The sequence below is a fragment of the Myxocyprinus asiaticus genome, chromosome 1 (assembly GCF_019703515.2).
Source record: "Myxocyprinus asiaticus isolate MX2 ecotype Aquarium Trade chromosome 1, UBuf_Myxa_2, whole genome shotgun sequence".
NCBI lineage: Eukaryota > Metazoa > Chordata > Actinopteri > Cypriniformes > Catostomidae > Myxocyprinus > Myxocyprinus asiaticus.
This window is the reverse complement of record NC_059344.1, coordinates 65,011,903-65,032,952: the sequence shown is the minus strand read 5'-3', so window position 1 is coordinate 65,032,952 and position 21,050 is coordinate 65,011,903. Positions and strand designations below refer to the sequence as shown.

The 21,050-nt window shown below is 37.5% G+C and overlaps 1 protein-coding gene across 6 annotated transcripts in view; it reads left to right on the top strand.

Annotated features, from left to right (window-relative positions):
* The first annotated feature begins 309 nt into the window (after positions 1-309).
* LOC127423167 (structural maintenance of chromosomes flexible hinge domain-containing protein 1-like) overlaps positions 310-21,050 on the top strand; it is a 103,726-nt gene continuing 82,985 nt past the window's right edge. For all 6 annotated transcript variants that reach the window (XR_007894296.1, XR_007894302.1, XR_007894312.1 and 3 more), the window contains exons 1-15: positions 310-642; positions 771-846; positions 2,141-2,299; positions 2,398-2,480; positions 2,679-2,812; positions 2,991-3,105; positions 4,706-4,825; positions 4,904-5,070; positions 6,895-6,985; positions 7,075-7,285; positions 12,172-12,289; positions 13,927-14,110; positions 20,282-20,353; positions 20,667-20,792; positions 20,933-21,046. Coding sequence is in view for 3 of the 6 variants with exons in the window: in XM_051667328.1 (XP_051523288.1) it covers positions 493-642; positions 771-846; positions 2,141-2,299; positions 2,398-2,480; positions 2,679-2,812; positions 2,991-3,105; positions 4,706-4,825; positions 4,904-5,070; positions 6,895-6,985; positions 7,075-7,285; positions 12,172-12,289; positions 13,927-14,110; positions 20,282-20,353; positions 20,667-20,792; positions 20,933-21,046 (1,920 nt within the window). In the remaining 3 variants the exon portion in view is untranslated. The remainder of the gene's footprint in view (positions 643-770; positions 847-2,140; positions 2,300-2,397; positions 2,481-2,678; positions 2,813-2,990; positions 3,106-4,705; positions 4,826-4,903; positions 5,071-6,894; positions 6,986-7,074; positions 7,286-12,171; positions 12,290-13,926; positions 14,111-20,281; positions 20,354-20,666; positions 20,793-20,932; positions 21,047-21,050) is intronic.

Genomic DNA, 21,050 nt, shown 5'->3' with positions numbered 1-21,050 from the left:
TGCTCTCAACTACTAAAACGACCATTCCGACATGACTTGAACATACAAATTCTTTCGGAACCAACACAGCTGAAAAAGTGGACGGGAACTTTTACGTTCAACGAATTTACACTAACCGGTTAAAAACTAAATAAAAAACTTAACAGTGACTTATAAAAAAGTATAATTTGCTTGTGATAAAAGAACTGAAAATTCACGTACTGAGTGTACACAAAGTACATACTGCAAATTACTACGCGTTGTAACTACAATCCCCGACACACCTCACCAATACACTTGGCTTTTGACAGCACACAGTCACATGGCTCGAGCGTCTTGACGCTGCAGTGAGACAGCGTTTGGATTATGCTTGTGCTTATTCACCGCCTCTTAAAAAAATACTGGGCACCATGACTGTAAAACGTGTTGACAACACAAAACAACGCGGAAGCAGTTGATGAAAATGCCAGAGGTGTGTCGATGATCACAGTGGGACGGTAGTGTGAAAGAAACATGGCGGAGAGTGCAGCAGTCAACCGGGAGAAGATGCGTCTGAAAGCGGTCAATGTGTATGACTGCCGCCCCGAGAGCAGCGCAGCCCCGCCGCGGGCGATAGACATCACGAACCGGGACTACACCATGTTCCTACAGGCGGTCAGAAAGGTGAGACAGACGCCTACGGATTAATAACCACATACAGTGGCCTATTGGAACATCTCTGTGGGTTTTATGTGACGCAAACCTTTTAAACAGTTGAGTCCAGCATTGTCTTGGGTTTCTTTGCGTTGTAGATGTTTTCACTTTCGCCAAACGACACTTTCGTTATCAGCACGACGGACCGGAAGGAGATTGATGAAGCGCTTTACAGTAAGTGCCCTTAAAGTTGCACAAAATGCTCTGTTATATATGCATTTTTATGTATTTGTTTTGTTTGGAGTAAATAGAGAGCAGTAAAAAATATTTTAATATTTTAATAACTTAATATTGGAAACTATAAGCAACAAAAATGAAAAGAAAAAAATATATAGTTAATATAAATAAGCTTTATATATATATATATATATATATATATATATATATATATATATATATATATAATTTATTGTATACGTTTTTATTTATACATTTTAAAGTACAATTTAGTTTGAGAATTTTTTTTTAAATATTAGATTTTATTTTATGTTATTATATTTGTTATAATTAATTTGTTAATAAATAATTGAGTATTTTACAGTTTAATTACAATTTAATCTACAAATAAATATTCGTGGATACACAAACATTTTTGTTTTAGTTTTTAGATGTAAAATTAAAAATCTATGAGACTATCTTTTATATTGGAAAAACTGTAAACATATTGTAAATAACATTAGTTAGACATGACAGTTGTTATAATCAAAAATATTTCACTAAACATTTTTTAGATTCGGTACATTTTAGTGTTCTAAATATTTTTAACAATTATATTTTATCATATATATATATATATATATATATATATATATATATATATATATATATATAATATATAATTGTTATTTTTATATAAACAAATTGTAAACAGATAATATTTAATAAAAATAATCAATAAACATTTGTAGATACACAAACATTTTTGTTTTTCAATATAAAATAAGATTGATATAAAATAAAAAATATGTGAGACTCTAAATTTAATATTTAGAACTTTAAACATGAGAATGTTGGTTAAACATTAAATTGGATAAAAGTAAAAATGTATTATAAGAAAAAAGAAAACATCATACAAATATATCTACAAATATTTATATTAAATGTCTTTATTAAAAATGTTCAGTTTTTATATATTAAGGAAATGTTAGTTTTTATTTTAATCTATGTACTAGATTTTATTATAAATATTTGTAAATTTATGTAATAAAGTTTTTTTTAAACAATCTGTAAAAATATTTTTTAATTAATAAATATTTATAGATACACGAATATAAAATTAAGAAATCTATGAAACTCTATACTTTATTTTTTTTAAAATTGTAATCATAATAAATATCGTTGATTACCATATCACTTTTTATCTTAGTTTTGCATCTAAATAATGATGATTGAACTGCTCTCTAATAACCTGCTTGGCTTTTCAGATGGTTTTATAAGTGACTTGTGTGTCTGTGCTGTGATGTTACAGAGGAACTGGATGATGGGAAAACTTTGCACCTGCTACAGTCTCTGGATCAGCAGCTGTCTGCATCGACTCAAGAGCGGATTGAGTATCTGCCTCACTTTCATACTCTGGTGCAATGTGGCATGTACGAGTACTACGCTAGTGAGGGACAGAAAGCCCTGCGTAAGTGTGCATGCTCTCCTCTCACGTGCTTACAGAGATGCATGCACACAGGGTCAGTTTGATATGGAGTGTGTTCCTTTTATTTTGTTGTGTTGCAGCATATGCGTTTGCTGAGCTCATTGATAACGCACTGTCAGCCACAGCAAACAACACAGGAATCAGGAGCATTGAAATCAGACTGGTGAGAATTCAACAGTGACCCTGACTCTGTCTCAAACCCTAGTGCGATACAGGTCGACAGCCTACTTAGGATACACAGATAGCACTCACGAACCATTTGAGAGACTTGACAAGACACACTTACAGTATTTCCACGTTGATCTGCTATGTATTAGTGGTTATGTAGCAGATGTTTTAGTTCTCTTTCTGTTGTTTTCAGTTGTTTGATGAAGCTCAGGGGGGACCTGCAGTCGTGGTGATGGATAACGGATGCGGAATGACATCTAAACAGCTGAACAACTGGGCTGTTTACCGTCTGTCCAAATTCATACGAGAAAACAGCGTGTTTCATGGGTATAGTCTTCCTTAAAGCCGCTTTCTTTCATGCCTGGTTCTTTTATTGTCATCTCAAATGAGGTACTCCAAAACTAGCTGTAATTCTGATCTATTCAAAACAGCCTTTAATGAGCCTTTGAATTAATCTACCACTTTCCTGGATTAATCTTTTTGCTTTTCTGTGTTGTCGCCATAGTGATCATAGTAGTTATGTTCGGCCTGTTCCAGTTCCACGCAGTCTGAACAGTGACATCTCGTATTTTGGAGTCGGAGGCAAACAGGCTGTGTTTTACATCGGCCAGTCTGTCAGGGTAGGTTTGCATGCTGTTTTTATTGCCACACTTTTTAATTAATTAAAATAATTTATTGAGTGTTTTGAGTTAGTCCTGTAACTGAGCAGGAGTCATCAATTTCTGAAAAGGTCAGGCCCTCAAATTTGATAATGACGTTTTAATGGCCAAACTAGTTTATACATATTTACCTGCTTATTTGTTTTAATTTGAATGGGATTTAAATGTAAATGTAAATTTAGTTTATAAACTCAATACAAAATAACTTATTTTTAAATGAATTAATTAGATTAATTCTGAATTAAATTGTAATTTATTATAATGGTAATATTTAATATGAATAATAATATTATAATATATAATTAATAATGTATACATTATTATTATAATTGTATTATTATGAATTAAATTTTACTGATATATAAATTATTATTCTAATTATATTTGTATATATTTTATTATTATAATGATAATTATAATGATATAAATATAATATGTAATTAATAATATTTTAATTGTCATTATAATTGTATTATTATTATTATTATTATTATTAATACAATGAAATGATTTTTTAGGAATTATGAATTGTTAATACATTTAATGAATTAGTTATTATGAATTAAATTTATATAATTAATATATTAGAGATGCTGACAATATCACTTTTTTTGTCTTTATTAATTTAATAAAATGGGCTGTATCTGTTGATAATTTCAGAATCTCTCTCCTTAATAAGATATTTTGATAAATTATTATATAAATGATTTTCTTTCATCTGTTACCAAAATTCCAAAGTTGTGTAGCTTTTACCCTGTGTTCATTAGCTTTGAGGCATACAGTAGGCCAGTTAGTCCCGCACCAGTTTCCTGTTTCAACAGGAAATATGTCAACACAGTTGTACACAATTGTAGCGCAGCAACTATTTTGATAATCGATTAATCTGTAGATTATTTCTTCGATTAATTGGTTAGTCGGATAAAAAGCCCAATTTTATTTACTGTATTATATTTAAAAATAGAGTTTGTTTTATTAATAATATAATTATATGATTGTATGCTATACATGGCATATAAAAAAGGTTTGAAATAAAAATACTACAATATATTCTGCTGGAACATATAGTCAATAATGAAAATACATATGGGTAGCTCAGCGAGTATTGGCGCTGACAGTCACCCCTGGAGTCGCGAGTTCGAATCCAGGGTGTGCTGAGTGACTCCAGCCAGGTCTCCTTAGCAACCAAATTGACCCAGTTGCTAGGGAGGGTAGAGTCAAATGGGGTAACCTCCTCGTGGTCACGATTAGTGGTTCTAACTCTCAATGGGGCGTGTGGTAAGTTGTGCGTGGATCGCGGAGAGTAGCATGAGCCTCCACATGCTGGGAGCCTCCGCGGTGTCATGCACAACGAGCCACGTGATAAGATGCACAGATTGACTGTCTCAGAAGTGGAGGCAACTGAGACTTGTCCTCTGCCACCCGGATTGAAGTGAGTAACCGCACCACCACAAGGACCTACTAAGTAGTGGGAATTGAGCATTCCAAATTGGGGAGAAAATGAAAAAAAAAAAAAAACATTAACATAATACGTTTATCAATGTTATATGTGTGTGTGTTTCAGATGATCAGTAAACCTGCGGGCTCTCCAGATGTTCATGAGTTTGTTATGTCAAAAGAAGAGTTTGAGCGAAAAGAGAAAAACAAGGAAGACATTTACTCTGGCTTCATCAGAAACAGAAAGGTGAATGAGATACAAATACTTCATCACGTCATCACCGCTGGTCCCAGTTTTTTAATTGTTAAATGTGTTTTCTCTCAGCCTGCCGATTTCTCTCACGTGAACGTGAGTGAGGAGCAGTTCCTGCAGTCTATTGTTCTTGAAGAGGAAGGTAAGGAGAGCTTCACTGCAGTTGTGATCACCGGCATCCACACGGAACACGTCATTTACCTCAAACAACACTTCAGTCTATGGACCAGAGAGTTAGCGTAAGTCTTAAGCACATACACTCACTCATCATTTAGATCAACGTTAGAGCATTATGTGTGATGATCTTAAAGGAGTAGTTCACTCTAAAATGATAAATTCTCATTATTTATTCACTCTCATGTTGCTCAAAACACATAAGATACAGTGCATCCGGAAAGTATTCACAGCGCTTCACTTTTTCCACATTTTGTTATGTTACAGCCTTATTCCAAAATGGATTAAATTCATTATTTTCCTCAAAATTCTACAAACAATACCCCATAATGACAACGTGAAAGAAGTTTGTTTGAAATCTTTGCAAATTTATAAAAACAAAAATCACATAAGTATTCACAGCCTTTGCTCAATACTTTGTTGAAGCACCTTTGGCACCAATTACAGCCTCAAGTCTTTTTGAGTATGATGCTACAAGCTTGGCACACCTATTTTTGGGCAGTTTCTCCCATTCTTCTTTGCAGGACCTCTCAAGCTCCATCAGGTTGGATGGGGAGCGTCGGTGCACAGCCATTTTCAGATCTCTCCAGAGATGTTCAATCGGGTTCAAGTCTGGGCTCTGGCTGGGCCACTCAAGGACATTCACAGAGTTGTCCTGGAGCAACTCCTTTGTTATCTTGGCTGTGTGCTTAGGGTTGTTGTCCTGTTGGAAGATGAACCTTCGCCCCAGTCTGAGGTCCAGCGTGCTCTGGAACAGGTTTTCATCAAGGATGTCTCTGTACATTGCTGCATTCATCTTTCCCTCGATCCTGACCAGTCTCCCAGTTCATGCCGCTGAAAAACATCCCCACAGCATGATGCTGCCACCACCATGCTTCACTGTAGGGATGGTATTGGCCAGGTGATGAGCGGTGCCTGGTTTCCTCCAGACATGACGCTTGCCATTCAGGCCAATGAGTTCAATCTTTGTTTCTCATGGTCTGAGAGTCCTTCAGGTGTCTTTTGGCAAACTCCAGACGGGCTGTCATGTGCCTTTTACTGAGGAGTGGCTTCCGTCTGGCCACTCTACCATACAGGCCTGATTGGTGGAGTGATGCAGAGATGGTTGTTCTTCTGGAAGGTTCTCCTCTCTCCACAGAGAAACGCTGGAGCTCTGTCAGAGTGACCATCGGGTTCTTGGTCACCTCCCTGACTAAGGCCCTTCTCCCCCAATCGCTCACGTTGTCTTTATGGGGTATTGTTTGTAGAATTTTGAGGAAAATAATGAATTTAATCCATTTTGGAATAAGGCTGTAACATAACAAAATGTGGAAAAAGTGAAGCGCTGTGAATACTTTCTGGATGCACTGTATGTTCTGTTAACATGGAAGAGAATGAACAGTCTGCTATTTTCTATACAATGGAAGTGGATAGCGATCTGTCACGCTTTGAAAAGAACATTATAATAAAACACACAAATCATATAGACTACATTATACCACTACATATTTTATACTTGATAGCTCCAGTTTTGTTGTTGTTGATTGATTGTTTTTGTTTTGCTTTAATTTTATTCTGTTATATGACTTCTTTGTGAAGTGACCTTGAGTATTGTGAAAGGTGCTATATAAATACAAATTATTATTATTGTAATTTTATTAGCCCAATAACTGCTTTAGTATGGAAAAAAGCGGTTAGCAGATTAGATATTGTGCTAAACTCTTTTTGTGGATTTTGAGCGACATCATTTTCATTTGTGAGTAAACTGTTCCTTTAATAGTCCATTTTAGGCCTAGTTATGGAAAATAATTATAATAAGTCAGCCAATGCTTAATTGTAAAGTAAAAACGATTTGGTTTATTATTTATAGTCCAGTCATGGCCCATTTAATGTTGTTTGTGCTATTTCAGGCACACTTACCATTACTATGTACACGGCATCGATGGGAACGACAAGAAAAAATCAAGAAAGACTGACTATGTGCCCAACATTGACATTCAGGTAAAGATGCATGTACAGTATGTGAGGCTTCAGGATGCTGGATTCATCCCAGTGTGCGTCAGAATGACCTTTTAATCTCTGTCTTTCAGATCTGTTTGTTTGAGCGCTCCACTCGCGTTCCCCGCGTGATGAACCTGCGACAGGTGGATAATGACATGCAGACGCTCTATGTGAACGCCAGTGTGTCAACGTTTGAGTTTAAAGCCACTGGAGCTGGAGATACATTAGTTGAGGGATTGATCAGATATCACCCGTTCCTCTATGATCGAGAAACTTACCCAGTGGAGCCAAATGCAGCAGGTATTAAGGTTTAAATTATAGACAACAATTGAATTTAAACTTTCTGTTAGAATGTGTGAAGTTTATATAGAAGTTTGTCCAAGTTGATAAAAAATAAAAATCTTTTAAAAATCTAGTTTAAAACATGTCAAGTTTTTAGACATGTTAAAAAAAACCCCACTTAGACTTTAAAAATGCCACATGGTGTATCCTTCAAGTAAGAGGTATTTAAATACTATTCTTGCTCCTTGAACACACGTTTAATATGTTGAGTTTACAAAGGTTAAAAATATTTTGTCATTTTGATTCACAAATATCTAGTTTTCTTAGGGTGACTCTATTTAACCTGAACAAAATTTGCCTTTTCATAAAGATGTCAAAATATTGGATATCTTTTATAAACTTCACACACACCGTCATGAGGGCTAAAGGGGTCCCTTTTTTAAGTTTTTTTAAATTTGTTTGTCACATGACAAGAGAAAAGCTACCTGCATGTTGGTTAAACCACCTGACTTTGATATATTTCAAGTATTAATAATATTTTAAAACTAAATTGTCACTGCTTACTTCTTTTAAGAAATAATGATAAAAGATTGTTCCAAACTACTTACAGTGCATCCAGAAAGTATTCACAGCGCTTCACTTTTTCCACATTTTGTTATTTTACAGCCTTATTCCAAAATGGATTAAATTCATTATTTTCCTCAAAATTCTACAAACAATACCCCATAATGACAACGTGAAAGAAGTTTGTTTGAAATCTTTGCAAATTTATTAAAAATAAAAAACGAAAAAAATCACATGTACATAAGTATTCACAGCCTTTGCCATGACACTCAAAATTGAGCTCAGGTGCATCCTGTTTCCACTGATCATCCTTGAGATGTTTCTACAATTTGATTGGAGTCCACCTGTGGTAAATTCAGTTGATTGGACATGATTTGGAAAGGTACACACCTGTCTATATAAGGTTCCGCAGTTAACAGTGCATGTCAGAGCACAAACCAAGCCATGAAGTCCAAGGAATTGTCTGTAGACCTCCGAGACAGGATTGTATCGAGGCACAGATCTGGGGAAGGGTACAGAAACATTTCTGCAGCATGGAAGGTCACAATGAGCACAGTGGCCCCCATCATCCGTAAATGGAGGAAGTTTGGAACCACCAGGACTCTTCCTAGAGCTGACTGCCCGGCCAAACTGAGCGACTGGGGGAGAAGGGCCTTAGTCAGGGAGGTGACCAAGAACCCGTTGGTCACTCTGACAGAGCTCCAGCATTTCTCTGTGGAGAGAGGAGAACCTTCCAGAAGAACAACCATCTCTGCAGCACTCCACCAATCAGGCCTGTATGGTAGAGTGGCCAGACGGAAGCCACTCCTCTGTAAAAGGCACATGACAGCCCGCCTGGAGTTTGCCAAAAGACACCTGAAGGACTCTCAGACCATGAGAAACAAAGATTGAACTCTTTGGCCTTAATGGCAAGCATCATGCCTGGAGGAAACCAGGCACTGCTCATCACCTGGCCAATACCATCCCTACAGTGAAGCATGGTGGTGGCAGCATCATGCTGTGGGGATGTTTTTCAGCGGCATGAACTGGGAGACTGGTCAGGATCGAGGGAAAGATGAATGCAGCAATGTACAGAGACATCCTTGATGAAAACCTGTTCCAGAGCGCGCTGGACCTCAGACTGGGGCGAAGGTTCATCTTCCAACAGGACAACAACCCTAAGCACACAGCCAAGATAACAAAGGAGTTGCTCTGGGACAACTCTGTGAATGTCTTTGAGTGGCCCAGCCAGAGCCCAGGCTTGAACCCGATTGAACATCTCTGGAGAGATCTGAAAATGGCTGTGCACCGATGCTCCCCATCCAACCTGATGGAGCTTGAGAGGTCCTGCAAAGAAGAATGGGAGAAACTGCCCAAAAATAGGTGTGCCAAGATTGTAGCATCATACTCAAAAAGACTTGAGGCTGTAATTGGTGCCAAAGGTGCTTCAACAAAGTATTGAGCAAAGACTGTGAATACTTATGTACATGTGATTTTTTTTCGTTTTTTATTTTTAATAAATTTGCAAAGATTTCAAACAAACTTCTTTCACGTTGTCATTATGAGGTATTGTTTGTAGAATTTTGAGGAAAATAATGAATTTAATCCATTTTGGAATAAGGCTGTAACATAACAAAATGTGGAAAAAGTGAAGCGCTGTGAATACTTTCCGGATGCACTGTATGCCAACATTTCTTTTTTTCCAAGAATGTCAGTTTTTAAAGGGATAGTTAACCCAAAAATGAAAATTCTCATCATTTACTCACCCTCATTCCATAACAGATGTGTTTGACTTACTTCCTTCTGCTGAACACAAATGAAGATTTTAGAAGAATGTTTCAGCTCTGTCGGTCCATACAATGCAAGTGAATGGTGACCAGAAATTTGTAGCTCCAAAAATCACATAAATGATGTATAAAAGTAATCCATACAACTCCAGTGGTTTAATCCATGTCTTCAGAAGTGATATGATAGGTGTGGATGAGAAACAGAACAATATTTAAGTTCTTTTTTTACTATGAATTCCCCTCCTTGCTCAGTAGGTGGCGTTATGCATGGAGATTGCGATTGTCAAAAGAAAAGAAGAATGTGAAAGTGAATATGGAGATTTATTGTAAACTTTTTGTTTTTGTTTAGGGCAACTATGTTCTTTGTTATTAACAATTGTATTGATTACAGACAAAAAACATACAAACACAACATAAAAAATGGAATCAATTATTCACATTAACCCACCCCACACCCGACACAAACGTGGTCACCAACAACTAGATCATAAAAAATAAAATAAAAAGATATACATTCAAACAACATCAATAAAAAACATACCCAAATAAACTACAAATCCCTCTCCACAGCCCCTCCCTGAGAATCCTCCAAAAAAGCCAAATAACCCCCCCCCACTTCCTGACAAACAAATCCCATTTCCCCAGCCTTCTAAAAAACTTCTCCACAAAAGCCGCCACCTCGCCCATCTCCCCGCACCACTCCCTAAATGAGTGTGCCTCATCTGACTTCCATCCCCTGAGGATGATTTTCTGACCAATCATGACTCCGACTAGGACCCAAATTTTTAAATATCTGTCCCCAATATTAAGTGTCATCCCATCACCCAGGATACAGAGTTCAGTGTTCAATACCACACACATAAAGTTCTGAACCCTCAACCAAAATTCTTGGATCTTTACACATCCCCAAAATACATGTAATGTGTCCCCATCTTCTGATTGGCACCGCCCCAGGAGGTGGGTGTGTCTTTAAGACCCAACCTATACAATCTAGAGGGGGTCCAATATAATCGATTCAAAATCTTAAATTGCTTCAGACGCACCCTTGCACCTCTAGATGTAAAGATGATGCTTTTTAGAATGCTAGCCCACACTCCCTCCTCCAATACAAAGTGTAAATCTTTCTCCCATAATCTCTTGAGAGAAGACGAAGCTCCATCCCCCTGACTCTGAATTAACAGGGAGTAATACACTGATGCCTCATGACCTTTTCCAAAAGCAGTAATCACCATTTCTAGAGTATCTGCCGCTTTAGGGGGGTGTGAGCTACTCCCAAAAATAGTACAGAACAGGTGGTGCAGCTGTAAATACCTGAAGTACTGGGATCTAGGAATCTTTAAATGTTGAACCAAATTTTCAAAAGATCTCAGCACTCCACTCTCATATAGGTCACTGAGTGTAGTAACCCCCCTCCCAATCCACTCTGACCAACAGAAAAGGGACTTATTAATATTTAATTTAGGGTTCAGCCATATGCTTGAGGCAACATTTAAATAAATGTCCAAATTAAACACTCTGGACACTTTTGTCCAAGCCATGTGCAAATGTGAGATAACGGGGTATGACTTAACTTCTCCGGTTAGTTTTATCGAAAGGCTTTGCAATGGCGAAATAGGGGCAAGGACTTCCTGTTCAATACAAAACCAGGGAGGGGCTCTTTCAGGTGGAAGCGACCAATGAGCCAAATGTCTGAGACCAAACCTATAATAATAACAAAATCTTGGGTAGGCCTAGCCCACCTTTGTCAATCAGCCTATGTAACTTGTTGAAATGTAATCTGGGACGTTTACCATTCCAAATAAAGGTCATCGCTATGCTATCAAATTGTTTGAAATAAGAGAGGGGGACATCTACAGGGAGAGACTGTAGCAGGTAGTTGAATTTTGGAATACAGTTCATTTTAATTACATTAACCTTCCCAATCATCGATAAGTGTAATGAAGCCCACCTACTCACATCGCTCGAAAAACTTTTCATTAAAGGGTTGAAATTAACTCTGACTAAATTACACAAATTAGCTGGGAAAGTTAACCATGTTCTATATTTAGGCTACACATCCAGAACAAGCTGAGAACTGTGTTCATGTCAGACATAAAACATGCACCATACTGCACTAAACTTACTCTCATTGATAGCCCATATTTCCGCTGAATTGGGACACGCATCATTCACAGATTTCACATTCCTCTGTGTATTTTGCTAATTTAATCATACCTTCAGCGGCCATTAAGACTGTAGTACTTTCAACTCAGTTGAACATCGAAAACGATTTTCCAACAAAATCAGCACAGAAAGTGCCAAAATAAGTCAGATTGTGTCTGAGCCTAGAGTAATTCATGCGCTCAACGGACATGTCTCTGACTGGTTACTTCACTCATTGTTGCAAATAACACATTGTAAATAGAGAACTCAGACACGACTGGAATATACCAAAAGGGAATTCAATCTGTAATTGACACTTTTTACGATTAGTTAATTGCTGCAGCCGTGATTGCAATCTTGATTTTTTTTTAAATAATTGTGCAGCCCTACTTGTGTGTATACGTTTTATTTTCTTGTGTGGTTGTGTTTCAGCTCCTGTAGAGGATGAAGATGAAGATTTTGTTGTTTTGAATCCTGAGGGCCGGGGGAAACGTCCGATCTTTGAGTGCTTCTGGAATGGACGTCTGATCCCCTACACTTCTGTCTCAGAGTAAAACTATCACACATTCTGACCGCTTTAAACCTCTTAATGCTGGATTACAGTGACATAATTACGTTTCTCTGGTGCTGTAATCGGAGATCTAATAGATCGATATATCAACATATATCAACACATCTTCAAATGTTATTTCGTTTTTTTTTTTTTTAACAATCTTTGAAACACCCCCTCAAAATTACATATTTAGCTTTTAGAAATTTAAGGACTGGAATACCTGGAAAATCGGCATGTTTTGTTGAAAAGTGCTTAAAAGTGCTTGAAATTAACAGAGAAAATTTCTATACATTTAGCATGCCTGAGAAACGCATTAATTTTCTATGTATCTTTTAGTTTTTTTCGCGATATCTCCCACTCACAGCGTACATATTTGAACCGCTCAAGATTGAAATAGATTGATGTCCACCTAAAATTGATGTACACATATGTGGGCAGCGAGACTAAGTTGTGAAATTTTAAATAATACCAAGCTGTAGAAAGTCAGATTTTTTTCATCAAATAGTTCATTATGTGTCCAGGAGTGTTGGTAATTCATGTTTTTGAGACGTTACAGACATTACAGCTGATTTTCTATGAAGCTGAATAAACAATTCTGATTCAAAGTAATGGCCAGCATCATCCAATCACTGCCAACCATGTTAAAATAAAATATTGCATTATAAAATTCTGAATCTATGTACTGATTATCATTGTCACATGTCTGTCAAACATGCTGAGTGGCCCAAACATCATCTGAAGCCTGAAACTGAACTTTTGGTCAGATTTTAGGAGTGAACGCACTTAGCTGCATAGAGAACTATAGGATGCACCCTTGCTCCCTTTTTAGTGAATGACTTAACCTCCAGTGTGCTGTCTGTCTGCACTGGGCCCAAAACAGTTTGAAATGCACCTTATTTTCATCCTAACTCCATATAAAGCCTCTGAAAGCAAAATCTTTCAGCTTTTGGATGAACCTATTTATTCTCAATGTGAAAATGCACAATAAATATATAGTAATGCATTTACTAATGTTAATGAATAGAACCGTATTGTACAGTGATAACAAAATAAAATATAACAAAATGTGTATTAAAATGAGCGAAATGACCCACAGATGTGTTAATGTTGAAAGTTACTCTAAATAACTAATATGTTTTTTCAACTTATGAGGGAATAAGATCCAATTTTCCACATATGTGGACATCATGACAGTCTAGAGTCTTGTGAACAGTATTCAGTCGGTTTAAATTAATTTAAATTATAGCGAAGCCAAAATACAACGTCCACACATGTGGACACGAGTCGCACAAGGAAATCCCATTGAGTTCCATTGAAAAGTCTACACACATAGTTTGGGATTAGGGTGTTATAGAGACTTGGACCGGTAAGCAACCATCTTGCAACCATTTAGTAATGCCCACAACACCCTTACATTGCATTAACATAAAAATGTAATACAAATTATTAATTAAAGGGAAATCGAAAACCATGTATTTTCAAGCAAATTTCAAATCTAGAATATTATCTCTGTGTTATAAATGATCAATACATTTCAAATAATATTGAATAATTAGTTTCCAATAGATCAGAACACTAGATGTAATGAAAGCTATTTTCACTCACATGAATGATAAAATGTGTGTGTGTTTTAGGTTTGAGTGGTGTGCGAGGCCCAAGAAGGCAGGCCCAGTACCACTGGAGTGTTATAACCGCATCTCAGGAGTCCTCTTCGCCAATGACCGATTCCAGGTCAGCACCAACAAACTGACTTTCATGGACCTCGAGCTTCAACTTAGAGACAAAGAGACCATCTTTACCAGAGTGCACAAGGGCCAGGTACACACACAAAAATCTGGGGCATCATTTATAATATGTATGTAGGATCAGATTTGATCCTTAGAGCCATGAATTTGATCTTGCGTCAAAAGTGAGGAACAAATCGGGATTTATAAAGGCAGAAACTGACAAGAAAATGTTCTTGTGCATACGTCAACTGACCATGTGCTCATCAGGGTTCACACAAGGTCCATAAAGTGCTTGTATTTAGCTTTTAGAAATTTAAGGACTGGAATACCTGGAAAATCGGCATGTTTTGTTGAAAAGTGCTTAAAAGTGCTTGAAATTAACACAGAAAATTTCTATACATTAAGCATGCCTGAGAAACGCATTAATTTTCTATGTATCTTTTAGTTTTTTTCGCGATATCTCCCACTCACAGCGTACATATTTGAACCGCTCAAGATTGAAATGGGCCATCTGACCGACGTGAAAAGTGACCTATCACAACTCGTTTTGTTTTTTTATGTGACATGGTGGACCGGGTAAAAAACAAAGGTCTGTGCCAAATGTCAGCGTGGATACACAGACATCTACAACTCAAATATGTGACCAGATTTTGCACTAGGTGACAAAAATGTCTGTCATTAGCCACTGTGGTCATATTTAGATTATGTAGACCTATGTGTAATGTAATTGTTTTATTTTGGATATCTGCTGTAACAGAATATTTATTTATAGACCTATCTGCACATTTCCATATAAAATAAAATACATTTGATAAAATGTAATATGTCAGTCACACATTTTAAGCGAGGATGACGAGAAATGGTAGTTTACAGCTCTTAAAACAGCTAAATAAATATACAGTCGGAAAGAAAAAACGTGCCTACATTTTTCTAATCAATACATCCAGATTCTTGTTTGCTGTTGTTGACTAAAATGCTAAAATGCAGCATAATCAAGCAAGAGTGAGCAGAAGAGAATAGCGGAAAAACAACATGCATGTCAACCCTCATTGGCTAGTAAATTTTTGTTTTTACTCACCAGATTTTTGACAATATGTGAGCGTAATACAACTGAAAAAACAGGAAGGGGGCGTCTTCACATACAGTATAGTATTCATATACAGTATAAGACTTCACGTCTTATAATATGTAAGATTGTATATTTTATTATTTCGCTTTTCAGTGTTTTAATCACATTTTTGCTTATTAAAAATATACAAATTTCCCAATCTGTTAATGTATATGAAGGTATTATATTAATTTTTATGTATTGTAGGGATGTGTGAGGCTAGTCGACTTAACGGTTCTAATGCTGCTAGTTGACACTGGAATTACCAGTCAGTTAATATTTTTCCCTATTAAACTGTTCAGCATTTTTACAGATTTACGTTTATATTTTTACAGAGGCTGCGCTTAAATTACTGTCATATTAATGTTACACATTTGATAAATATTCTTTTTAAAAATGAGGATATCTGGAGCAGTTACAGAGTTTCATTTCACCTCAGGAAAATGTCCTCTCGCTAGACAAGAAAACTCCGCAAAGTAGCTATGAAATCACTTCGGTGGTGGTGCAGCAAGCGGATTTCCGAAACGTTGGCTTGAAAGTTGGATGTTTTCACATTTGAGTCTTCTTTAAATATGTCTGTGCTTGTAAGTTATTTTCCCGCCGAGTGGGCTTTTTCAAGCGCAGGATAGCCGCCTCAGGTGAGTCGAGACCCGTCTTTCACCGGACCATGTCAATATGTTAATTTTGCTCATCAAAAAATGATAGTGGACAGGCAATGAATGCCATTTTTTTTTTTTAAATCTATCGACGAGCCCGCCTATTTCCCTGAGGCTGTCGACTATCCTTTCCAGTCCATAGCGGCCGTCGACCAGCCCTTTGCTCAGCCCAGGAACCAGCACCTGTCAGACACCAGTCACCAGTCTGTCGCTCAGCCCAGTTACCAGCACCTGTCAGTCTGTTCAGTACCCAGCGACCACCCACTTCCAGTATGGCCCCAGCTCAGTGGCCGCTATCCTGCTCCTAGTGGCCGCCACCTTGCTTGAACTTCCTGCTGCTCTGCTTCTTGAAACTCCCGCGGCTCTGCCCCCTGAACCCTTGCCTCTTGTAGCTCCATCTCTGGAGCCTCCTGCGGCTCCACCCCTGAGCCCTTGCCTCCTGTAGCTCCATCTCTGGAGCCACCTGTGGCTCCGCCCCCTGAGCCCTTGCCTCCTGTAGCCCCATCTCCGGAGCCTCCACTCCCTGTGGCTCCGTCCTATGAGCCCATGCCTCCTGTAGCTCCATCTCTGGAGCGTCCGCCTCCTGCGGCTCCCTTCAAGCTCTCCATGAGCTGCTCCTTAGATGGGGGGCTCTGTAACACTTGGGACATTCTCTCTAGCGGCCACCAGAGGTAGCTAGGAGAATTAAGACTTTTAGTTTGAAGTTTGGTTTTGGGTTTTGGTTGCGTCTCTGTTCTGTTCTCTGTGTTCCCCGTGATTAATCCCAGCTGTATCTTGTTACACTTGTTATGTCTTGTGTATATAATGCCCTCATGTTACTTTTGTCTTTGTCAATTCTTTTCCTTCATGGATGTATCGGTTTGTTCTGTGTTCGTGTTTTGAGTTCTTTATGTATATTTCTCTGAGTTTTTATTAAAAAGCCTGTACATAGATCCTGTTAGAACTGTGTAGAGCCGAGGAGGGCGGGGCCGGGCTGGAATGAGACACACCAGGTCCCCAATCAGCCTGATGGGGCGTGCGAGGGATAAAGGCGGCCGGGGATGACAGTTTGAGAGAGAGAGAATTGCAGGCAGCTGTACTGTGTGTTTTTGGTTGTGTGTTTTGTTTAAATTGTTTATTAAATTATTATTTAAGTTGTCAAGCCGGGTCTCGCCACCTCCTTTCCACTGAACCCCCTTACAAACTGTTATTGGTTAACATTCTTTACTGAACAGCTGTCATTTTAGATTAATGGCTACTTCACGACCCATGTTCACATAAACACAATTGTTTTGACTGTTTTCTGAAGGCTTGTTTCTTTTTAGACTAGTCGACTCCACAATTTTTGTTTAAACATCTGTGAAACTAGTCTTTCCGCACATCCCTAGTTATAAGTAGTATTAAAGACAATATTAAGAATGGAGACAGGAAACGGATTGGGAAAAATAATGCGACAAACGCAGGCTGTTGACTTGATTCTGTGTTTGATGCGGGTTCAAGTCCACCTTTTACCAAACCCACTTTTCCTCCCATCTGCTAGGGGCAGTGGTGGCTTGGCGGTTAAGGCTCTGGGTTAATGACTAGATGGTCAGGGGTTCAAGCCCCAACACCGCCACGATGCCACCGTTGGGCCCTTGAGCAAGGCCCTTGACCCCATCTGCTCCAGGGGCGCCGTATCATGGCTGACCCTGCGCTCTGACCCCAGCTTGGCTGGGATATGTGAAAACGGGGCAGTGGTGGCTCAGCGGTTAAGGCTCTGGCTTACTGATCAGAAGTGCTGGGGGTTCAAGCCCCAGCACTGCCAAGATGCCACTGTTGGGCCCTTGAGCAAGGCCCTTGACCCTATCTGCTCCAGGGGTGCCGTATCATGGCTGCACTCTGACCCCAGCTTAGCTGGGATATGTGAAAAAAAAAGAATTTCACTGTATATGTGCAAATGTATAACATGTGATAAATAAATACAATTATAATTATAATTATCATGTCAGCAATGAAGATAGACACTTTCTTTTAATAAACATTAGCAAAATATTTTGTGGAGACACATGTTAAACGAATGAAGTATGCTAAATAATTTCCTCTAACACATTTTAGTGCTTTATTTAGGACTTCATTGAAACCTTTTAAAACTTTAAAGCACATCGAGACATTTTTCTAGAAATCTTTTTTCATTGACATAAGTTTTAAACACCCAGAGCCTCAGTAATTCACACCTTGGGGGGTTGTGACACTGTTTCCAAAAGTTTGTAGAGGATTTGGACATTTAGATTTTCACCTGGATCTTTGGATCAGGACAAACCTAGAAGTTTTACACAAATTAAATAAATAAATGTATTTAATACATTTTATAAATTAATATTTTTACACGCTATCTAGATTGAGATTGGATTGCCCTGTGTTTTGTGTCAGTGGATTTGTATTTCATTGCAGTGGCAGGGACTCACGTTGTCAGGCAAGATGAAACATGATCGATTAGAGTAGCAACATGCATTGAAAAAATACATTTGTAAAAAATAAAGGTCACACTTTATATTAGGTGGCCTTAACTACTATGTACAAACATTACATACATTTTGTTTTGGCTTGTTTTCCAACATAAATATCTAAAACTCCTTTAAAACAATGTACATGTACTGAAGAAACAATTGTTATCTGAGAATGTTGAATATAATATTAAAAATACAAATATTTTAAAATATCTAAAATTTCTTAAAACATCATATATTTACCTAAGAAGCAACATATTACATAACAACATATAAGATATTTAGACTTGCTTTCAGAGAATAGATCTTGAATATAAGTATATTTGGACTTTTCTGCTCTGACAGAAGTATAAAAAGTGAAAAACTACACTTATATTCAAAATACATTCTCCGAAAGTAATTCTTAATATCTTGTATGTTGCTTCTTAAGTAAATGTATCTTGTTTTAAGGATTTTTAGATCTTTTTAAATGGAAAACAAGACAAAACACTTGATAACAGTATAATTGTTTGCAGTGATTTTTTTTATTGAATTAAACTTAATAATAAAAAAAAAAAAATTAATTCAGTGAATGTCATTTAGGGGTATTTTTAAAATATGATTTGATCCTTTTTATTGTTAGTAAGCACGTTTAATACAACCTTTCAAGTCAGGGCACAAGCTGAATAATCTGTTAAGAGCTAATGATTAATCGTTGCAATAATCGACCGAATAGTCGAATAATCGTTCTAATAATCATTAGATTAGTCGATTATCGAAATAATCGTTAGTTGCAGCCCTAAAGAGTACCAGCAGGTCCGCGAGCAAGTTTTTACAGCTGAGCGAGTTGCACGGCGGTTTTTACCTCATTTGTGCAATGTTTGATCAGTATAAATGTTTCTTGTTTACTTACTGATCAACAACTGCCTGTTAACAACAGAAAGGATAATAGAAGAGACATTATGAAATGAAAATGGAGTGCGTGGATCTCATTTTTGGACACGCATTACATGGAAGGAGTCAAAGCAAACGTTGCTTGCATAATGTGGACTGACCTACAGCACATCTACAGATATTTATTGTACAAGTTCTCATGTTCAAATCTACAAGCTCTCGAGTTTTGCACCACTTCAACAGATGTCCAACAGGCACGTTACACTGGTCTGTAGCCATGCTGTAAAATGGAGAATGTTGTAAAAACAGTCCCTGGAAAGGTTTAAGTTAATTACAGTGTAAATGCAACTGTGGCATATAATGGCTCAACTAACGCGATGGTGACTGCGATCCATGACAACTCAAGACCCACTGCAGCCAAATTCGAGCGTGCGCTCATGAGACACAGCATGCAGTGAAAGGATCTCAGTGCTAAAGTTCTTCTTCGCCACTTTACAACTTAGTGAAATCTGAAAATTTACTAGCCAGTGGCTAGTAACAGATTGTGAGAGGGCTGCTTCTAGTTTCGAAAAAACATGATTTCCATGTAGAATATGCATATTTCATTTAATGTAAAAGGGCATGCATACCTCTTCTTGGAATTAAGGTTTAGCAAGAATATGGACTTTGGTTGAAGAATGGTGCGGATTTACAGTAAACGTGGTCAATGAGTGGATTTATTATTGATATTGAAAGTGAATACCTGATGATGAGTTGTTAAATAGGCAACATTACATGGGCAGAAACGGGTAACCACACTCACTTTTGTTTTAAAACCTTGCCAAATGCACAAGAACATTCCTTGTGAATGAATGAACGAATGAATAACTTGCACATGCTCTTTAAGTGCATTCTGTCTCAACACATTAGGATGTTTGTGGGCGTTCTGTAGGCGGATTATTCTAAGATGAATTGCAATTTATAAAGAGGGATGCACTGAGGAATTTTTTTTTCGTACGGACATTTTATAAATCGTTCGAAGAAACGTTTAGGAAACGTTCAAATTTAAGCATATTTATAAATGAGCCCCCTGAACTCTATAAAACTCTTAAAAATGCGTTTATATGTTGTGATTTGAGATGATGCCTAGTATTCATGGTCTGTATTCATGTGTTAACCAGGAGCAGCGCGTGAAGATCCAAAAGGAGTTTACTAGCTGGTTAAAGGAGTGTCATGAGCACTTTGATAAGCAGGTACGTGCCTGTGAATTTTAAAGGAGACTAGTTGCCAAGGTTTGATTGGTCTTGTGGCTATACTTTTGAAACACTGTGTATTTTAATGTTTATGGACTAGCCCCATTCACTTCCATTGGAAGTGCCCTTACTGTAACTACGGTTTTGGCTTTTTTATTTATTTTTATTTATTTATTTTTTAATTGAGCTTTCCTTGAAGGTTCCTGATTTTAATTCAAATAAAAAAAACGAACAACAACAACAAAAAACAAAAAATGTATGCTTACACCGACTTGACATATAGATGACAACGAATATGTGTATGTGTTTGCAGGTGAAGTTTGAGGGGTTTATGGGTGTGATATCACGCACAGATGTGGCCAGCAAACGGCAGCAGTCACCTTGGGCTCAATTCAAAGCCATTAAATGGGATGGCAAGACTTACAAGACAGGACAATATGTGAGAACTGATCTACCTATACACACAGTCACAGACAACATGCAAAGACACAAAATTGTCTGTATTTTTGTGTATATGAAGAACATGCAAATGTTTATGCAAAATAAGTAAAATCTGGAGATTTTCTTTCACTGTTACAGGTGAAGACGGTGAAAACTCACCCAATCTTCTTTGGTTCTATAGTTCAGTTTCTGCTCTTTGGAGATTATGAAGGTGATGTGTATGCCACAGGAGGACACATGCAAGTTGCACTGGTGA